The following is a 14,782-nucleotide window of genomic DNA, read 5'->3' as shown; positions in this document are numbered from 1 at the left end:
TATCCTCATGAACTAATTACATTATCAATTAATAGAGGAATATTTCATATTATTTGAAAGACTTAATTTAATTCAAAATCTATTCAACTCCGTGCATAAATATATGCAACTTTATTAACTCCCAGCTCAAATAAATGTAATTACTTAAAATTACATGATTTTAAACCTTTTAAGCTCATGAATATGGAAATTAGGCAATTGAAACGGTATGAATAGGGTGTTTTATCTATTTAACTTCGGCAAACAACATATATGGATACACAATCATCGTTATGAATTAATTAAATTTTCATTCAAAGATCAATAAGGATTATTATTTGAGTGAAACTTATTACATAATCTTGTACAAACACGATCTGAGGTGGATACTTCATTTTTGAAGGTAAATTCCTCAGTTTAGATAATTAATTCACTGGCTTTTTAAAAAAATATATTATAGAAACCCTTTTAATATATATATATACTTTGATTTTTTATTGTAAATCATTTTTTGCTCAAGAACAATTATGTGGGATTTTAAATATTATCCTGAAATTAACTTTCAATCTTTTTTGGTCGGTGTATTAAAGTCCTACAGTCCTAGCTATCTTTTTATTTTCTTCACACCAAGCTAGGATTGAAGAATATAAAAAGGAAGAAAATAATTAATGACTGCTAGAATATATAATAAGTTCTAGGCACACACCTCCTAATTCAAACTTCAGGTCACATGTCTCATTGAAAAAAGTTATGATGAAACTTTGCCAACTGAAATGTTGAAGTTGGTAGCTACGTCGTTTCAACTGCTGTAGTAACCATAAAAGACCGATAAGTACAGGTCCTTGGAGTGAAAAATTTTATTAGGATCGCACTGATAGGATTGCAGTCTTTTTATTTTTTGTAGACCAATCCAACACTACCCAAAATGAAAGAATTGCTTAATAATACCACGTAATGAACTATCAAATTACTACTACAACAAATATTATAGTTTTTAAAATTGTACAAAAATCATATGGTTAACAGGAATTTCTCATCTAAATTATGTTTTTCACAATAGCAAGTTGCGTGATTGGAGCTTGTGCTCCTCCGGCCAGAGATGTGAGTGGCTATGCATTTTATCTCTATGGTTTCGGCATATTGTATACATTTATAAGATGAATGTATGACGTCATGTATGGACAATGCGACAGTGTTTCCATCTACATCTGTGCACGAGAGCCGAAGATAAACAGACAATTGATCATTTTCTTGAAATAAGGAAGTTTAAAGCGTGTATCTGATTACAGCAATAATAAGTAATACTGAATACAAAACATGGATCCCGAAGCTCTCAATAAATTATCCCCTCAGCAAAAGTCTGAAATTATGCAATCCGTCAAAACGCAGGCCGCCCTCGCCAACATGCAAATGCTTCTCACGGTACTCATTTGGTGCTTTTAATTATATTCCATATTTAATAATCATGTTTCCATTTCAGCAAGTAACAGACAAATGCTTTCCCAAGTGCATCAGCTCCCCCTCGACTTCTCTATCCTCATCCGAACAAAAGTGTCTTTCCATGTGCATGGACCGCTTTATGGACTCTTTTAACGTTGTATCACGAGCCTACACAAATAAACTCAAAAATGAAGCCTCCTTTCAGTGATTTTTTAAATGGAAATAATTAATTAGTACTCTTGTATTTCGGACACTTTTTATTATTTATAGTCTCGAAACACACGCATTACCATATTGTTTAACGACTATAATGATTATAATTAACTATATTGTAATATATATTCTATTCTAGTATTTATAGAGATTCAATATAATCCACTTTAGGACTATCACTCAGAGTTTCATCCTTTGTAAAATCCTCTGACATATTCGAATCCAGTAGCTCGTCCAAATCCTCTTCTATTTCTTCTTCCACTGAAGATGTTACATCTTTTTCGGAAGTAGAGTCTATAAATTGATTAAATTATCAAAATAGTTAAGCCAAAAACACGTGTTTTTATTTCGCATTTCAAGGATATATTTGTTATTTAACAGTGTCTGCAGAAATTTAAGTTCATTTGATATAAATATGCTTAAGTTGAGAGAGTTTTTTTTTTTTTACATATTAAAAACAAAATAAATATATGGAAGCCTCTAGACAGTATGGTATGACCTCCCCGTGAATCACAGATATAAATATAATACTACATTCGGGCTATCTACTCTTAAAAGCAGAATCTGTGTAACTCCCCCAGAAATCATTCAGAAGATTTAAAGGTCAAATTGGATTTGTCAGAAATGATATGAATTGTATTTGTCAATGAAAATTACGAGACCAAATGTAACAACTTTTTTTAATGATTCCTCTAAATATTTTAATTTCTTGACAAAATTTAAACATGATTAAGATTGATAAAAATGTACTAAAAGAACGTTTCATTCTTAATTGTCATTTCAATACAGACATAAGGCTGTAGTGAAGGTCATTTAGAATTTGTTTTATATTTTATGCTTATCATTGTAATAATTAACCAAAATAAACTTTAATATAACTTTCTAGGGACGCTGTAGTATGGGGCACTAATTCCTCTCTTAATTAGAACAAAATCTGTTCAATTAACATACAACTTCTTTTTCTCATAATAAGAAGGGCATTCCATGGAATGGAAGGATTGAAATGTTTCCGAGTGATATTACCTTTATTATTAAAAAAACTGTTTCCATTTTTTGCTTTGAGATCTGTTTTTGACTGACTGGTGAATGAAGAGGACGGTAGAGTCGTTATGGGCGATATTTTATTACGAAGAGGTGGAAGATCTCCTAACGAAGACATTTTTTGAGGCAGGGAAAACAACTCTTTTCGTATCAAATCCTGTTGTTGAACTCTGCAAAAAATATAGAGAAAATAAAAAATACTCAAATTTTTAAATGCAAAAAACGAACGTTTTAATCGGTGTAGGAACTTCTGACTTGGTAGGAGAGGGGGTTAATGCCCCTTCTTCTATTTCAGATTCATCCCTTATATCATTTATTGAGCCAGAAGTGGAATGATCATCTGCTGTAGTATGATACGTAGGGGTTTCCGATCTCAATATGGAGACTTTTGACAAACGAAGAATCTCAAAAAGTAAAGGGTTTTTAGATATGTGAGCTGTTTCTGTGGAAAATCCCATGTTTTCAATGAGTTCATTCCTTTCCTTTGGAGAGGCGTCAATAGCTTCGACATCAAAGACGGACTGACTAAATTTGAGATTAAAAAAATGAAGGAACTCTCGAACCAAGTGGAGAGCGAGACGGCCATCACTAGTTGAAACAAACTCTTGGAGAGATGAATTGGATTGTCGAGACCGTTTCTAAATAAGGAATTAATAATTAGTTCAATCATAAATAAATTGCAACATGATTATGTATTCCTGCATATATATGTGGATAATGGATGATAATTGTTGATACTGATTCAATGCCAATTATCAAATTATATTAACAAAATAAATATCAATGAAGAGCGATTACTTAATATATAACATATATTAGTCATAATGGGGAGGGGGTGCAATATTATTACAAGTTATAATAATACTGATGACTACAATCTTGAATATCATTTATCATTTTGTTTTTTTATAAGAAATGTATGACCTTTAAATATTGATCATACAGAATGAAAGCCATGATTCAATTGTATCGATTTTTAATCTGCTATATAACATTAAAGATTTGGCAAATGAAAAACAGTAATTGAATGGTCAAGAAAAGGAAGGAGCCACTCATTTGTAATGATAAGGTGGGTTCGTTCTTCAACCCCAAAACATATGCACATAACATTAGCATTCTGACTCAAAGCAAGGAACTTCTCTCCTATTCCTCCCTCCCTCCCCCCTATTCAAATTTTTAAGTATATAATTCCATTACAAGTGATTGATCTCCATTCTCCATGGCAAGGTACACATTCGATCTGAGTTCCGCCTGCAACAATAGAATAATATATTATTTTATTAATAAAATAGGAAAATGAGCGCCAAAAAAAAAAAGCGCACAAAAGAGACGCTTTTCACAAAATCTTACTTTTAATTTCCCAAGAACTCCATTCCTCTCAAGAGTGTCTGTGACTAACTCCAGGAGTTCCGTTTCATCCTCCATAGTCTTGTCCGTTGTCTCGCTCATCATTTTAAATTGGAAATGATGACGTCATAAAAAAAATGAGGTCATATCTCAATTATGGAGTTTTTATAATAGTTTTAAAAACATACAATCATACTCTGAATGAGAGAGATATTTATAATAAATAAGGAAGAATCCAAAGTAATTATATATGCGGGTACTAGGAAGGTGGAGCTACAGAAAAAACATAAAAACAGATTTGAAGGTCGGACACGATCGATGGGAAGAGAGGGGAGAGGTTGCGTGAGAGAAGTAGATATATATCTGTTGCAAATCCTTTAATTAGCTCTCCCTCCTTTTCCAGTTTAAAATAAATAATATTAGAGAGGGAACACAGACAAGAATATGAAACGATATCTTCTTTGAGCTAACGCTTATTTTGACTCAAGTGCAAAAGAATTATATCCTATTGATAAAATTAATGCTGATAATTGAAGCTTTAAAAGCTCATTTCTTAACCATTTCAAAAAGTAATTATATTTCGTTTTGAAGAAAGTTTAACCAGTAAACAATTATCATTTCAGTGACATAGAATATGTATTATGTTTTTTTTAATTTAACCCAATTACATAACATAAAAGATATTTTAACAAATATATATTTTATTATAGAAATGGGATTAAATTACAAATATATAATAAATATCACTGAAAAAGTAAATGTTTAATTATACTTTTTGTAGATAGTTTTCATTTCACTTCTATATTGTTAACGTTGGACATTTTGTGGGCCTAACTAACCAAGTTTTATAAGCATGAAAACCCTTTTTTCATCATGTATTGAGTGTTAAAATTGGACTAACAAATAAAAGGAATACACTTTAATGTTTATTAAAAATCTATCCCTTTATTGCCTAGTTTTAGTATATATCTGACCTTCATATTGTATTAAAGAATAACTATTGCAACGGAAGTAATTAGATATTTTTCCCTAATTATTCTACTTTTCTCGTCTCTAATTCATCAAAAAAAGACTATACAAATCTATCTATTTCAGGCATTTATATTACAAATAACTGATTATATTGAATATAATTGTGTAGCATTGTCATCAAGTAGTATTCAATGCAAGTGTTAAGTCTTTTTTATTCATAAGGCCATTTGATGGAGTTTCATCAAGATTTATAGGAAATTTGTCCATTTTTTGTAGTAATAATATCAACTTTGAGGCCTCAAGATGGCAGGATGCAATTTATGACGTTATAAATGCGATTATTCTATGAGATGGGAATGATATTATGCATAATGAGGTTTTTTTTTATTTATTAAATAAATATTTAGGGATATATGATATATTTCTTTTGCACTCCTGTCAAGCACAAAAAAGCGCGCGTTCCATATTAATTCCAGTGTTCCCTGTATTACAACTAGTGGTCGCTGCAGTGCTGCTATAATAGCTCTTTTTCTTACTTGGTTCTCTCTCTCTCTTCCGTCTTTTTCCTTCTCTTTTAGTGTACGTACGTTCGTGTGTCTGGATCCTATAGCTAAAATAAACTATATTATAGAATCTAAATGTAGTTTTTGTAATTTTTATTTGATCTATTTCTTGTTAGTCCGAGTGGGATTTTATTCCTTAGGATCTTGAGCTTATCCCCCTCCTCATTTCAAGTAGATAATAATATATAGGTATTCAAAGAAGTGCCTAGACGCCTTGAAGTGAACTGTGAATATGATGAAGCCTCTCTAGGAATCCAATCCGAAGCCTCATCAAGTAATAATAATGGATATAGTTCCTCCTTTGAGCCGAGAGGAATTTTTCAAAGCCTTAAATCTTTCTTCCGTGCCGCGCTCTGGGTCTCTCTTCCGTCCTTGCCTCAAGGAACGGCTCCGCTCTGCCAAATCATCCAAGGAGAATCAACCTCCATCCAAAATCCGTTCCAGGAGACCTTCAGACAGAGAGGATGAGTCCTCTCTGTCCGCAGCTATGCCTCATGACTCCCAGAGACGGAATCCCGTATTATCCTCCTCATCCAGCAGCAGCAGCAGCAGTAGTCAAGATTCCCAATGTCAGAACAGTTGTAATAGGAATACTAAAGTCATGATCCTTGTGAGGCGAACTTATTACGTAGAGGAAAGTGTGAGAAAAGAGGAGGAGGTGCGTCAACAGCCCTACAGCTATAAAATACGAATACAGAAACCACATCCAGAGTCTTCTGTCAGAACTCCCTCTCCAGTCATAGCAGCCGCAACACGTGAGACTCCACGCCTTTGCTACAGGAAATGGGCCAACAATCTGAATCGGAGTAGAAAGCAATATTGCTCTTCCTTGCATCATCGCCATCTCATCTCATCCAGTACTGTGTCTTCTTCTCCTATGACTATCCATCCAGCCTTTTCTTAGTATTAACATCATTATCAATTCTTCTACCCAAATACTTATAAATAAAAAGACGATCCACACAAGGATTATTAAGAAAAAGAAACAAGCCAAATGTTATTTATTATTTCAAGCTTTTTAAAAAAAGGGGAATTCAATTAATTATTTACATATATTTATCATCAAATAATTAGTACAAGGTATCATCATTAATACAATTGATAATGACAGGGAATAAGAGAGTAGAGGAAAAACTCATATCTAGAAAGATAAATCGAATTCAATCTTATTTAATTAACTTTTGACTGATTAATTTTTATTTTTTTTAAAAAAGAAACATTAAATTTTTTTTTAATAAGAACATAATAAAACGCAAACTGAATGAATAAATTTAATGATTAATTAATTATGATGATGATAAAAAAAACTGTGTATATGACATTCAAATTCATGCAAAAAAACCAAAAAAGAAAATTGGTTGAGGAACACTGACACAGGGATTTACTAAAGATTTGAGTCAATTTACAATATTTGCTTTATAAACGACCAAATGTCTTTGCAATAACAACAAAATAGTATTGAAAAATCTCTGCGTAGAAGTGTTCCTTCCCCTCTATAATATTATGTAGTATTATAAAATATTGAAAAAACCAGTTCTACTTTCTAATGATAATATATAAGAGTATTATTATTACTCATAATTATTCTATCAAATAGACTTGTTCGATCATACATTAAAAATGGGGGAACAAAGACAGAATTAAATTGTAGTATTGTTAATTATTCATTTGAAAGTACAGTAAAATTAGTAAATGTAAAGAATAAGAGAAAAAGTATACTAAAATATTAACATCAAAGGGGGTCGACTTGTTGTATTAAAGAAATTCATGACTCCGTAAAAATCATTACTACTTTACTGTACACATTTAATTAATAATTAAGCAAGTAGATGGCACAATAATATAATAGTAATAATTATGTAAATGACCCCTTAAAATACATTAATCATTATCAATGTACTTTTGACAAATTTATATAATTTGTATTATATATTTCTAGACATTGACGGAGTCGAAGGCAGTGAGACCACTGGAAGTACTGACAACTTCATTTCTTTCGATAAGCTTTCTCATTTCCTCCGTTGTAAGCTCCTTTGCATTGGGAGATGAGGAAAGGGGAGCTCGATTCTTGACAAGAGGCTCACGATCGCATTCCGCTTCTGAGCATTCGGATGTGAGATTACTTTGAGTCGTAGAATTTGAATCATTCAGAGAAGTATCTGCACTCCGGATGGGAGGTGGAGGAGGGAAATCCTCATCTGGAAGAGACATGGCTTGCCCACGAGTTGGTCCACCACCTTTGTAAATGACTGTATTCGTGTTACCGGGAACATTTTGACCTTCATGAAGACTTTGAGACATGATTTGTTGTTGAGCTGCTTGTCTTTGCATTTGAATTTGATGTTGCATTTGCTGAATGGGAGGTTGGTGCTGGTGTTGATGGGGGTATGGGTGCTGCTGTTGATGGGGATGCATCATGTGTTGAGGAGGAAGTGGGAGTCCACTTTGATTCACGGCGTGGTCGCTCACTTGAGAATATCCAGCTACACTAGACATCATTGATCCACCATACATTCCTTCAGGGCAGTCATAAGGATTTCCAAAATTTTGTTGAAAGTTGGGATGTCCTGGTTCATAGTCTCCGACCACTGAGTCATACATGGGTGGTGGTTGATTTACAGCTTCATTCTTACGAGGCTGTAAACGAAAAAAATAACATTTATTAATCATTGATCATATAATGTATCTACTAAGGAGAGCTCGACCAATATAGGTATTTGGGACCGACACCTGATGCATCGGTTGGTTTTGTTCTCTAACAATTTATGTTTGAGATCCAAGTAAAAATAATTAACAAACAATTTTGGTAAATAACTTAAATGATTCGAGTTCTTCTAGTCATAACTAAGTTTTTAATTGTGGATTCATTGTTATTCTATTGAATGCCGATTAGTTAAGTGACGTTAGATACTGTCGTATATAATGTTACATTGATAATTGTCTGAGTCAAAAATATTACTTGAAGGTAAAAAAACTTTTAGAAATGACCACACTCGTCTCATTAGAGTTTTCAATACGATTGAGAAATTAAAAACTTTCAATCTCATTGATTTTGTTTTTCTTAGTTAAAATATTAGGTATTGTTTTTTTAGGCAATTATTAAATGCATCGGTAATAATTGGCAAATACAGCCAATTAACAATTAATTATCAACTGCATAGAATCGGTCGAGCTCTATTACTAAGTGCCTGTTGTATACTAAGTATAAGTAGTGTTACGTTAGTCCTTGTTTATTCGGTCCAGTCCAGTCTTAGGAACGATCCTATGCAGGACTATATCTTTATATATATTTTGTTTGGGAGGGACTTCTTGCAATTATTTTTTTTCTGAAAAAAGTCTAAAAATGAAATTTCAAATATTAAATTCTGTAGAAAATAATTCCGGAAACGGAATTGTTTTTTGTATTTGGGGGAGGGGAGCTACAGCCTCTCCAGCCCAAATACGCCCCTGGTACTAGAACTTATTAAAAATAGAAGAAATAAAGTTGAATGACGTCCTCAAGGACCGAACTTTATAAGTTTTATGACTGAACTGGACGGTACTGTAGTCTACAGTATTAAAGAAGGACCGACACAACATTAGGTATAAGTAACAAACCTACAACTGCCAATTTATGTGTAATTTATATATTTTTACCCTATTCTTAAAATCTGTTTAAAAGTGTCATTACTATGGTGTTTGATGGAACTGAACTAATGCAACTATGTAACAAAATTTAAGTCATGGTACGCCGACGGGCTAAAGCCTACATTTTATATTGTTATTTAAGTCGTAAAGCACGAAAATGACCATTAAAACCTTCAATAAACATAGATTTTGCCTTTAGAGCCCTAAAAAAAAATCAATTTTTTATAGTATGATTATGATTCAAAGCCATATTTAGACGAGAAAGAACTATATATAATTGTATAATTATTTTGTGTGAAAACATGGCTTTCAATTGTAGTCATACTCTAAAAAAATGATTTTATTTTAAAAATTCGTTTAAGACCAAACCATGGTTCTTGGAAGATTTTAATGGTCATTTTCATGTTTTACGCCTTGAATAGTAATTTCAATGTGACTTATAAACCATGGACAAAAATGCTGTGATATAGTAAGAAGTGTATACTTATTGAGCATGAAATTAACTAAATGTACTAATTGGTATATATTTATTTTACAGAATAGGTCAACTTTTGACAGAAGACGCATTGCAGATCTATTTTTTCTCCTAAATAATGAAAACTTCCTGATTTGATTACGCATTTCCGCCTAGATGAATACTATAAGTCGGGATCGTTAAATAATTATAATATTTATTAATGTGCAGCGGCGGAGTGGCACAATTTTCACAGGGGAGGCCATGACGTGTAAATTTTACCGACTCCTTGATCTTTTTTATTTAAAGAAAGTGAATATTGTTTTTAAATATTTTCACACCACCAATTTGGCAGCCCTATAAAATATTCGTTCCTGAAAGGCCTCTCCGCCACTAATAATTTAAGAAACCCCCATAAAGACAAATAAAAAAAAAATTGCCACTTACGTTCATTGTCTGAGAAATATGTTTAGGAGTGTTTGAAACACCGTTTTGATGCTGTTTATGTGGAAGAGTTTGAATATTGGACGTGGCATTGGGTGGCATTCCTCCCTTATTTTCTTCTCTCATACCCAATAGATGGAATGTAGCATATGGACTAATATCTTCATCCGCATTTCCAATGGATCCTCCAACTAAGTGTATGAATAATAAGAGAGAAAGAAGTATTAAAATGAGTAAATTGTGAATTGTGAACATAGATGAAAACTTCGAGTATGAAAGAAGAAGATCCTAGAGAGTGAAAATCGAAACGAAAAACTCAATTGAAGAATGATAGAGAAAAAAAAAAATATATAGTTTAGACTTTTACGAAAAAGATAGTATTTAATGAAGTTGGAAAAAAATGGAGAGGATGGACGATTAGGAGAAGGAGGTGTGAGAGAGGAAAGAATTATTCGGTGATGAACAAACCTTGTCTTTGGGGAATCATAGGTACTTGTGAATACTCGTCAGGTACTTGGGGAAGGTTGCCTTTACTGATAGGAACAGCATTACTACTGGGAGGTGGCCCCATATCCCCATAAGGGATCTCATCGTATTGAGGCATTTCTTGTCCTTGCTTCTTTCGAGGATCCCAAGTGGTGTAACTAGGTTGTTTCTTATTTCCTAACGGATGCATATATTCATTTAAATTCATGATTTATTTAAAGACGGATTCATCAATGTAGCATCGATTCAAAGAGGAAAAGTACATATATTTGTACTTTTGAGAACATTCAAAAGATGTGGGGTAAGTATATACTCTTTACATGATTTGAATCATTTTAATGCGAGTACTTTTTAATTACACATAAATATCAAATTAAAATATGATAAAAGATCAATTGTATTTTATACTACACTAACATTCATTATTTGATGCATCTGGCAACAATTCAAGATGGGAGTACATTTTTCATTAATTTCACCATCTATTTTTATTATACTATATATATTAATTGTTTCAAAATCCACACCGTGGTAGTATTAGATAGCCGCAAATACATGTATGCGTTCGTGTCAGAAAATATTGACATCTCTATATTTTTCTCGAAGATAATTTTAGAATAAACTTATACAAAAATGTTAACAAAACAACAATATCGAATAATAAAAAAAAAGTTTTATTTAAATCATGAGCGTAATGTTACTTATAACTTTATCTATTAAACTCTTGAAATTGTCTGAAGTCAACAAAGTTTTGTATATAAGATAATTTAGTTTTTTTGAAAATGTATTTGCTTCATTGAACTTTATCATTAAAAGGTTTAATTTACAATATCAAGCATCTAATTGCATAATTTTTTTTGCCCTTTTGAATAGTGGTTGATTGAAAATAAAGGTTGATGAGTTAAACTTATCATTAAACTTTGACAAAAATAATCTCATCTTCATTTTCATTCACAAATTCATAAAGGAGACAAGTTTCAACATTATATTTAGCATTCTTATAAGAATGAGATGGATGAAAAAATTAAGCTGAATATACCTGTCTCTCAATTGTTGTTTTGTTCCTAAGAGTACTTAGTTTAAAATTTTCTGTTTTCTTTCTACACAATCTACATTTGGATAAAATTTTATGGGATCCGCCTAGAGCAATTTTCCTAATACCCATATAATCTATATTAATAAAGCAATGTTTCTACGCTTATCGGCGCTTAATAACTCTTAGTAATGCAGGGTACTCCCGCTAGTACATGAACATAATAAAGTGCAATTGAAATTGTATTTCTAAATCACGGATGACGATAGTTATACATATCCAAGAACATAGGCATTGCCATTTGAAGAAATAAACAGAAATCAGCTATAATCATGACTGCTTTATAAATATATTGCTCCATTAATATCAATATATGTATATAATAGCATTTATATAATGATAATTCCAATTTAGACTTGAACTGCAGTTCTATGATAAAGACCAGAGGGATGTCAATACTTTCAGTTATGTAAAAAATATAAGTATTAATATATATATTTTCAGAAAAAAACAAAGTTGTTAATAGTTCGTAATTAATTTAAAATCCAGTCCCAAAATGCTAAATGTATTAATTTTATCTACTAGTGTTGGGATTCGGTCTAAAAATCCTAGACCCATATGAGACCGTGGTTATTTGAATTCTAATTCGATCCAACTTTGGTCTTGAACAGGTCTCAATACATTTGATGAAAAAAATAAATATATATATACAAAAGAGAAAAAATATGTGTGATCTTTTCTGTGGAAATGAAATTTGGATCGAAATTGAATTTTTTGAGGGTCTCTGACCGAGTCTCAATACTTAATGTCTTCATTTATTTATTTACATGTGAATTTTTTTCAGTACATAATAAAGTTTCCATTTCTTTGTTGAAAAAAAAAAAAAAAAAAACGAAAAAAAAATAGCAACCATGTTCTCTTTTTTAAATACAATGATCAGTTTGCAATGTATCATATACAATGGAACCCGTTTAAGTCAGATTTTAAGGAACTAACAAAAAATAAAACAACCTTAATGAATTAAAACTGCGTGACCAAAATAAATCATTGGTTCAACTAAGCGAATAAGCTATTCATTTCAAATTTGTTGATTATAATTGTATATTAATTTAAAAAATTTGGAATCACCCTTTGTACGTTTCAAAATTTGTAATTTGAACTTAAGTTACTTTTTGTACTATTTCTATATAAAAAAATATATGAACTACTGTTTGGAATAAATAAAAGATGTCTTCATCATAAGATTAAGTTTGAATGTGCTATTATTCTTTAAAGAAGATTATTGGTATAAATGTTGACTTTTTAGATGGGAAATAATTACAACGCACTTCCGGGTGACGTCATCACTGTTGATGTCGGCCATTTTTGGGGCCTAAATAACCAAGTTTTATAAGAATGAACAATAATGAATATTAATATTAAGAAAAATAGTGACCTGTATTCAGAGATGCCAAAATGGAACTAACAAATAGAAGGGCCTTACTCTCTATCAAAAATATAACCCTTTGTTCCCTAGTTTTGACTCTAATAGAGTATATACTCTATTAAATAATAACGAATTTGGGACTTTCATAAATGTCCTTCATAAATTAACGAAAATCCGTATTATACGTTAACGGTTTAATCGGATTCTACTGTATATAAATTTTCTCAAAGAGGGTAGGATGGGATTAAAGCTTGCAGTTGTGCCCAAGCAATCAAACAGCGAAAAAACATGTTTATCCATGATGCAACAATAATCACTTACCATTTTTAATCCGATCGATGGTGTTATAGTTGGAATGTTGTCCAGGAACAGGAGGAAGCTTTCTATTGGGAGGAGGACAGTAGCCCATTTCTTCGTAAGGAAGTCCGTCTCTTTTGGTTGTCATCATACGTGCATTCATGGTATTCATTTGGCCATAGTATTGAGCATATTCCTCTGTAAGATGAAATCATCATTATACATTGATCAATTATTATAATGCATCATTATGTAATTATAAAAAAATGATGTATTCGAAAACTTAAATCATGTAGATGTAGAAAATATGACTGAAACGTGTGTGAAATTTGTTTTTATTTCCTTCCAATCACAGCTGATCTAATAAAACGTCATGACCCTTCAAAACATGTTTTAAATTGTCAGAGTTACTATCAACTTTCATTTTCGGACACCGGTAGGTCATATTTTATACAACTCGTGAGTTACATATATAGATGTAAAAAGAGGAGAGAAAGAACCTGGAGGCATAAGTATGGGTTGTTTACGCCTCGTAACAGCCACACACACTACCAAAATCCCAACACAAATAACGACAACAGTTGCTCCAACAGGGACAATAATGTCAAGATCAACCCAGTCCGGAAGATTAGGGAAAGGATTTCCATCAGTGGAGCCCTTTCTTCCGAAAGGGGGGGCAATAGTTCCTAATGGCAAATAATAAGAAGAGAAAAAAGAAAATATTATTACCTTTGGCAAAGGAATGATTTCTTCCACGAATAACACAAATGACGGCAAAGGCGATGAAAATAACAGCCAATGCAGCTGCAACGGGAACGATCAAATTTACATTTGTCAAAAAATACATCAATGCTTTCTCTAATTCACTTTGGCCTTCTTCCATTCCGGGAATTTCTCTGACCGGGGCCAGAGCACCTATAAAATCATTTCGTTACTCTACTTTTGTTATCAGTCATCGCCATGTCATTGCATGTTTTTCATGTAATAATAATAATAAGAACTAACAAAAGGAATAATATTAAATCTAATGGATCAGAGTCCAATATCTTACCTCCTTTTACCGTAAGAGTTGCAAATTCATATTCAGCAACAGAGAATCCAGCATTATTATGAGCAGTTACTCTCAAATTATACCAAGTTGCAGGGTTCAAATCCAAAACAACGAAATTTCCGCCGGCTTTAACTGAATTAGAAACAAGAGTCCAGTCCTTGTGGTTTTTGGGTTTGTACTCGACCATAAAATATTTCATGGGACATCCACCATCAATCCAGGCATTCAAATGAAGAGTTACACTTCCTGCAGATACTTCCAGAAAACGATGTGCATCAGGTACAGTGGGTTGAACGCCTTTTGTCTTTGTTGTAACTTGAGGGCTGATATCACCGATTCCAATGCTATTGAATACAAAGTTAATAGATTAATTAGTCCTATAGTAATTATTTAAGGAAAAAGTACTTAC

General features: G+C 32.1%; 3 protein-coding genes across 52 annotated transcripts in view; 1 reads left to right on the top strand and 2 right to left on the bottom strand.

The window, feature by feature from the left end:
• The first annotated feature begins 1,164 nt into the window (after positions 1 to 1,164).
• LOC121125294 (mitochondrial import inner membrane translocase subunit Tim13) lies at positions 1,165 to 1,811 on the top strand. The gene is made up of 2 exons (XM_040720459.2): positions 1,165 to 1,401; positions 1,460 to 1,811. The coding sequence occupies exons 1-2, from the start codon at positions 1,297 to 1,299 to the stop codon at positions 1,625 to 1,627; spliced, it is 273 nt and encodes a 90-aa protein (XP_040576393.1). The 5' UTR covers positions 1,165 to 1,296; the 3' UTR covers positions 1,628 to 1,811.
• LOC121125293 (uncharacterized) lies at positions 1,646 to 4,364 on the bottom strand. Its single transcript, XM_040720458.2, has 5 exons — positions 4,024 to 4,364; positions 3,871 to 3,924; positions 2,902 to 3,311; positions 2,656 to 2,843; positions 1,646 to 1,926 (listed from the first exon to the last, which is right to left on the bottom strand). The coding sequence occupies exons 1-5, from the start codon at positions 4,123 to 4,125 to the stop codon at positions 1,775 to 1,777; spliced, it is 906 nt and encodes a 301-aa protein (XP_040576392.1). The 5' UTR covers positions 4,126 to 4,364; the 3' UTR covers positions 1,646 to 1,774.
• Positions 4,365 to 6,527: 2,163 nt separating this feature from the next.
• The window catches only part of Dscam1 (Down syndrome cell adhesion molecule 1), a 73,119-nt gene continuing 64,864 nt past the window's right edge, over positions 6,528 to 14,782 (bottom strand). For all 50 annotated transcript variants that reach the window (XM_071891475.1, XM_040720570.2, XM_071891478.1 and 47 more), the window contains exons 12-17: positions 14,374 to 14,717; positions 14,052 to 14,237; positions 13,347 to 13,520; positions 10,549 to 10,743; positions 10,084 to 10,271; positions 6,528 to 8,192 (exon numbers count right to left, since the gene is read on the bottom strand). In XM_071891475.1, the coding sequence (XP_071747576.1) occupies positions 7,491 to 8,192; positions 10,084 to 10,271; positions 10,549 to 10,743; positions 13,347 to 13,520; positions 14,052 to 14,237; positions 14,374 to 14,717 (1,789 nt within the window). In that variant the 3' untranslated portion in view covers positions 6,528 to 7,490. The remainder of the gene's footprint in view (positions 8,193 to 10,083; positions 10,272 to 10,548; positions 10,744 to 13,346; positions 13,521 to 14,051; positions 14,238 to 14,373; positions 14,718 to 14,782) is intronic.

Source organism: Lepeophtheirus salmonis, chromosome 10 (genome assembly GCF_016086655.4).
Source record: "Lepeophtheirus salmonis chromosome 10, UVic_Lsal_1.4, whole genome shotgun sequence".
In the NCBI taxonomy this organism is placed as follows: Eukaryota; Metazoa; Arthropoda; class Copepoda; order Siphonostomatoida; family Caligidae; genus Lepeophtheirus; species Lepeophtheirus salmonis.
Note: the sequence above shows the minus strand (reverse complement) of the source record. Positions and strands in the feature narration are given on the sequence as shown.

What these genes read in the sequence shown, in the direction of transcription:
- LOC121125294 (XM_040720459.2), top strand. Translation starts at nt 1,297, where the DNA reads ATGGATCCCGAAGCTCTCAATAAATTATCCCCTCAGCAAAAGTCTGAA. An exon ending in ACATGCAAATGCTTCTCACG is followed by an intron (nt 1,402 to 1,459) that starts GTACTCATTTGG and finishes TTTCCATTTCAG; the next exon opens with CAAGTAACAGACAAATGCTT.
- LOC121125293 (XM_040720458.2), bottom strand. Translation starts at nt 4,125, where the DNA reads ATGATGAGCGAGACAACGGACAAGACTATGGAGGATGAAACGGAACTC. An exon ending in GAGTTCTTGGGAAATTAAAA is followed by an intron (nt 3,925 to 4,023) that starts GTAAGATTTTGT and finishes CTATTGTTGCAG; the next exon opens with GCGGAACTCAGATCGAATGT. An exon ending in AGAATGGAGATCAATCACTT is followed by an intron (nt 3,312 to 3,870) that starts GTAATGGAATTA and finishes TTCCTTATTTAG; the next exon opens with AAACGGTCTCGACAATCCAA.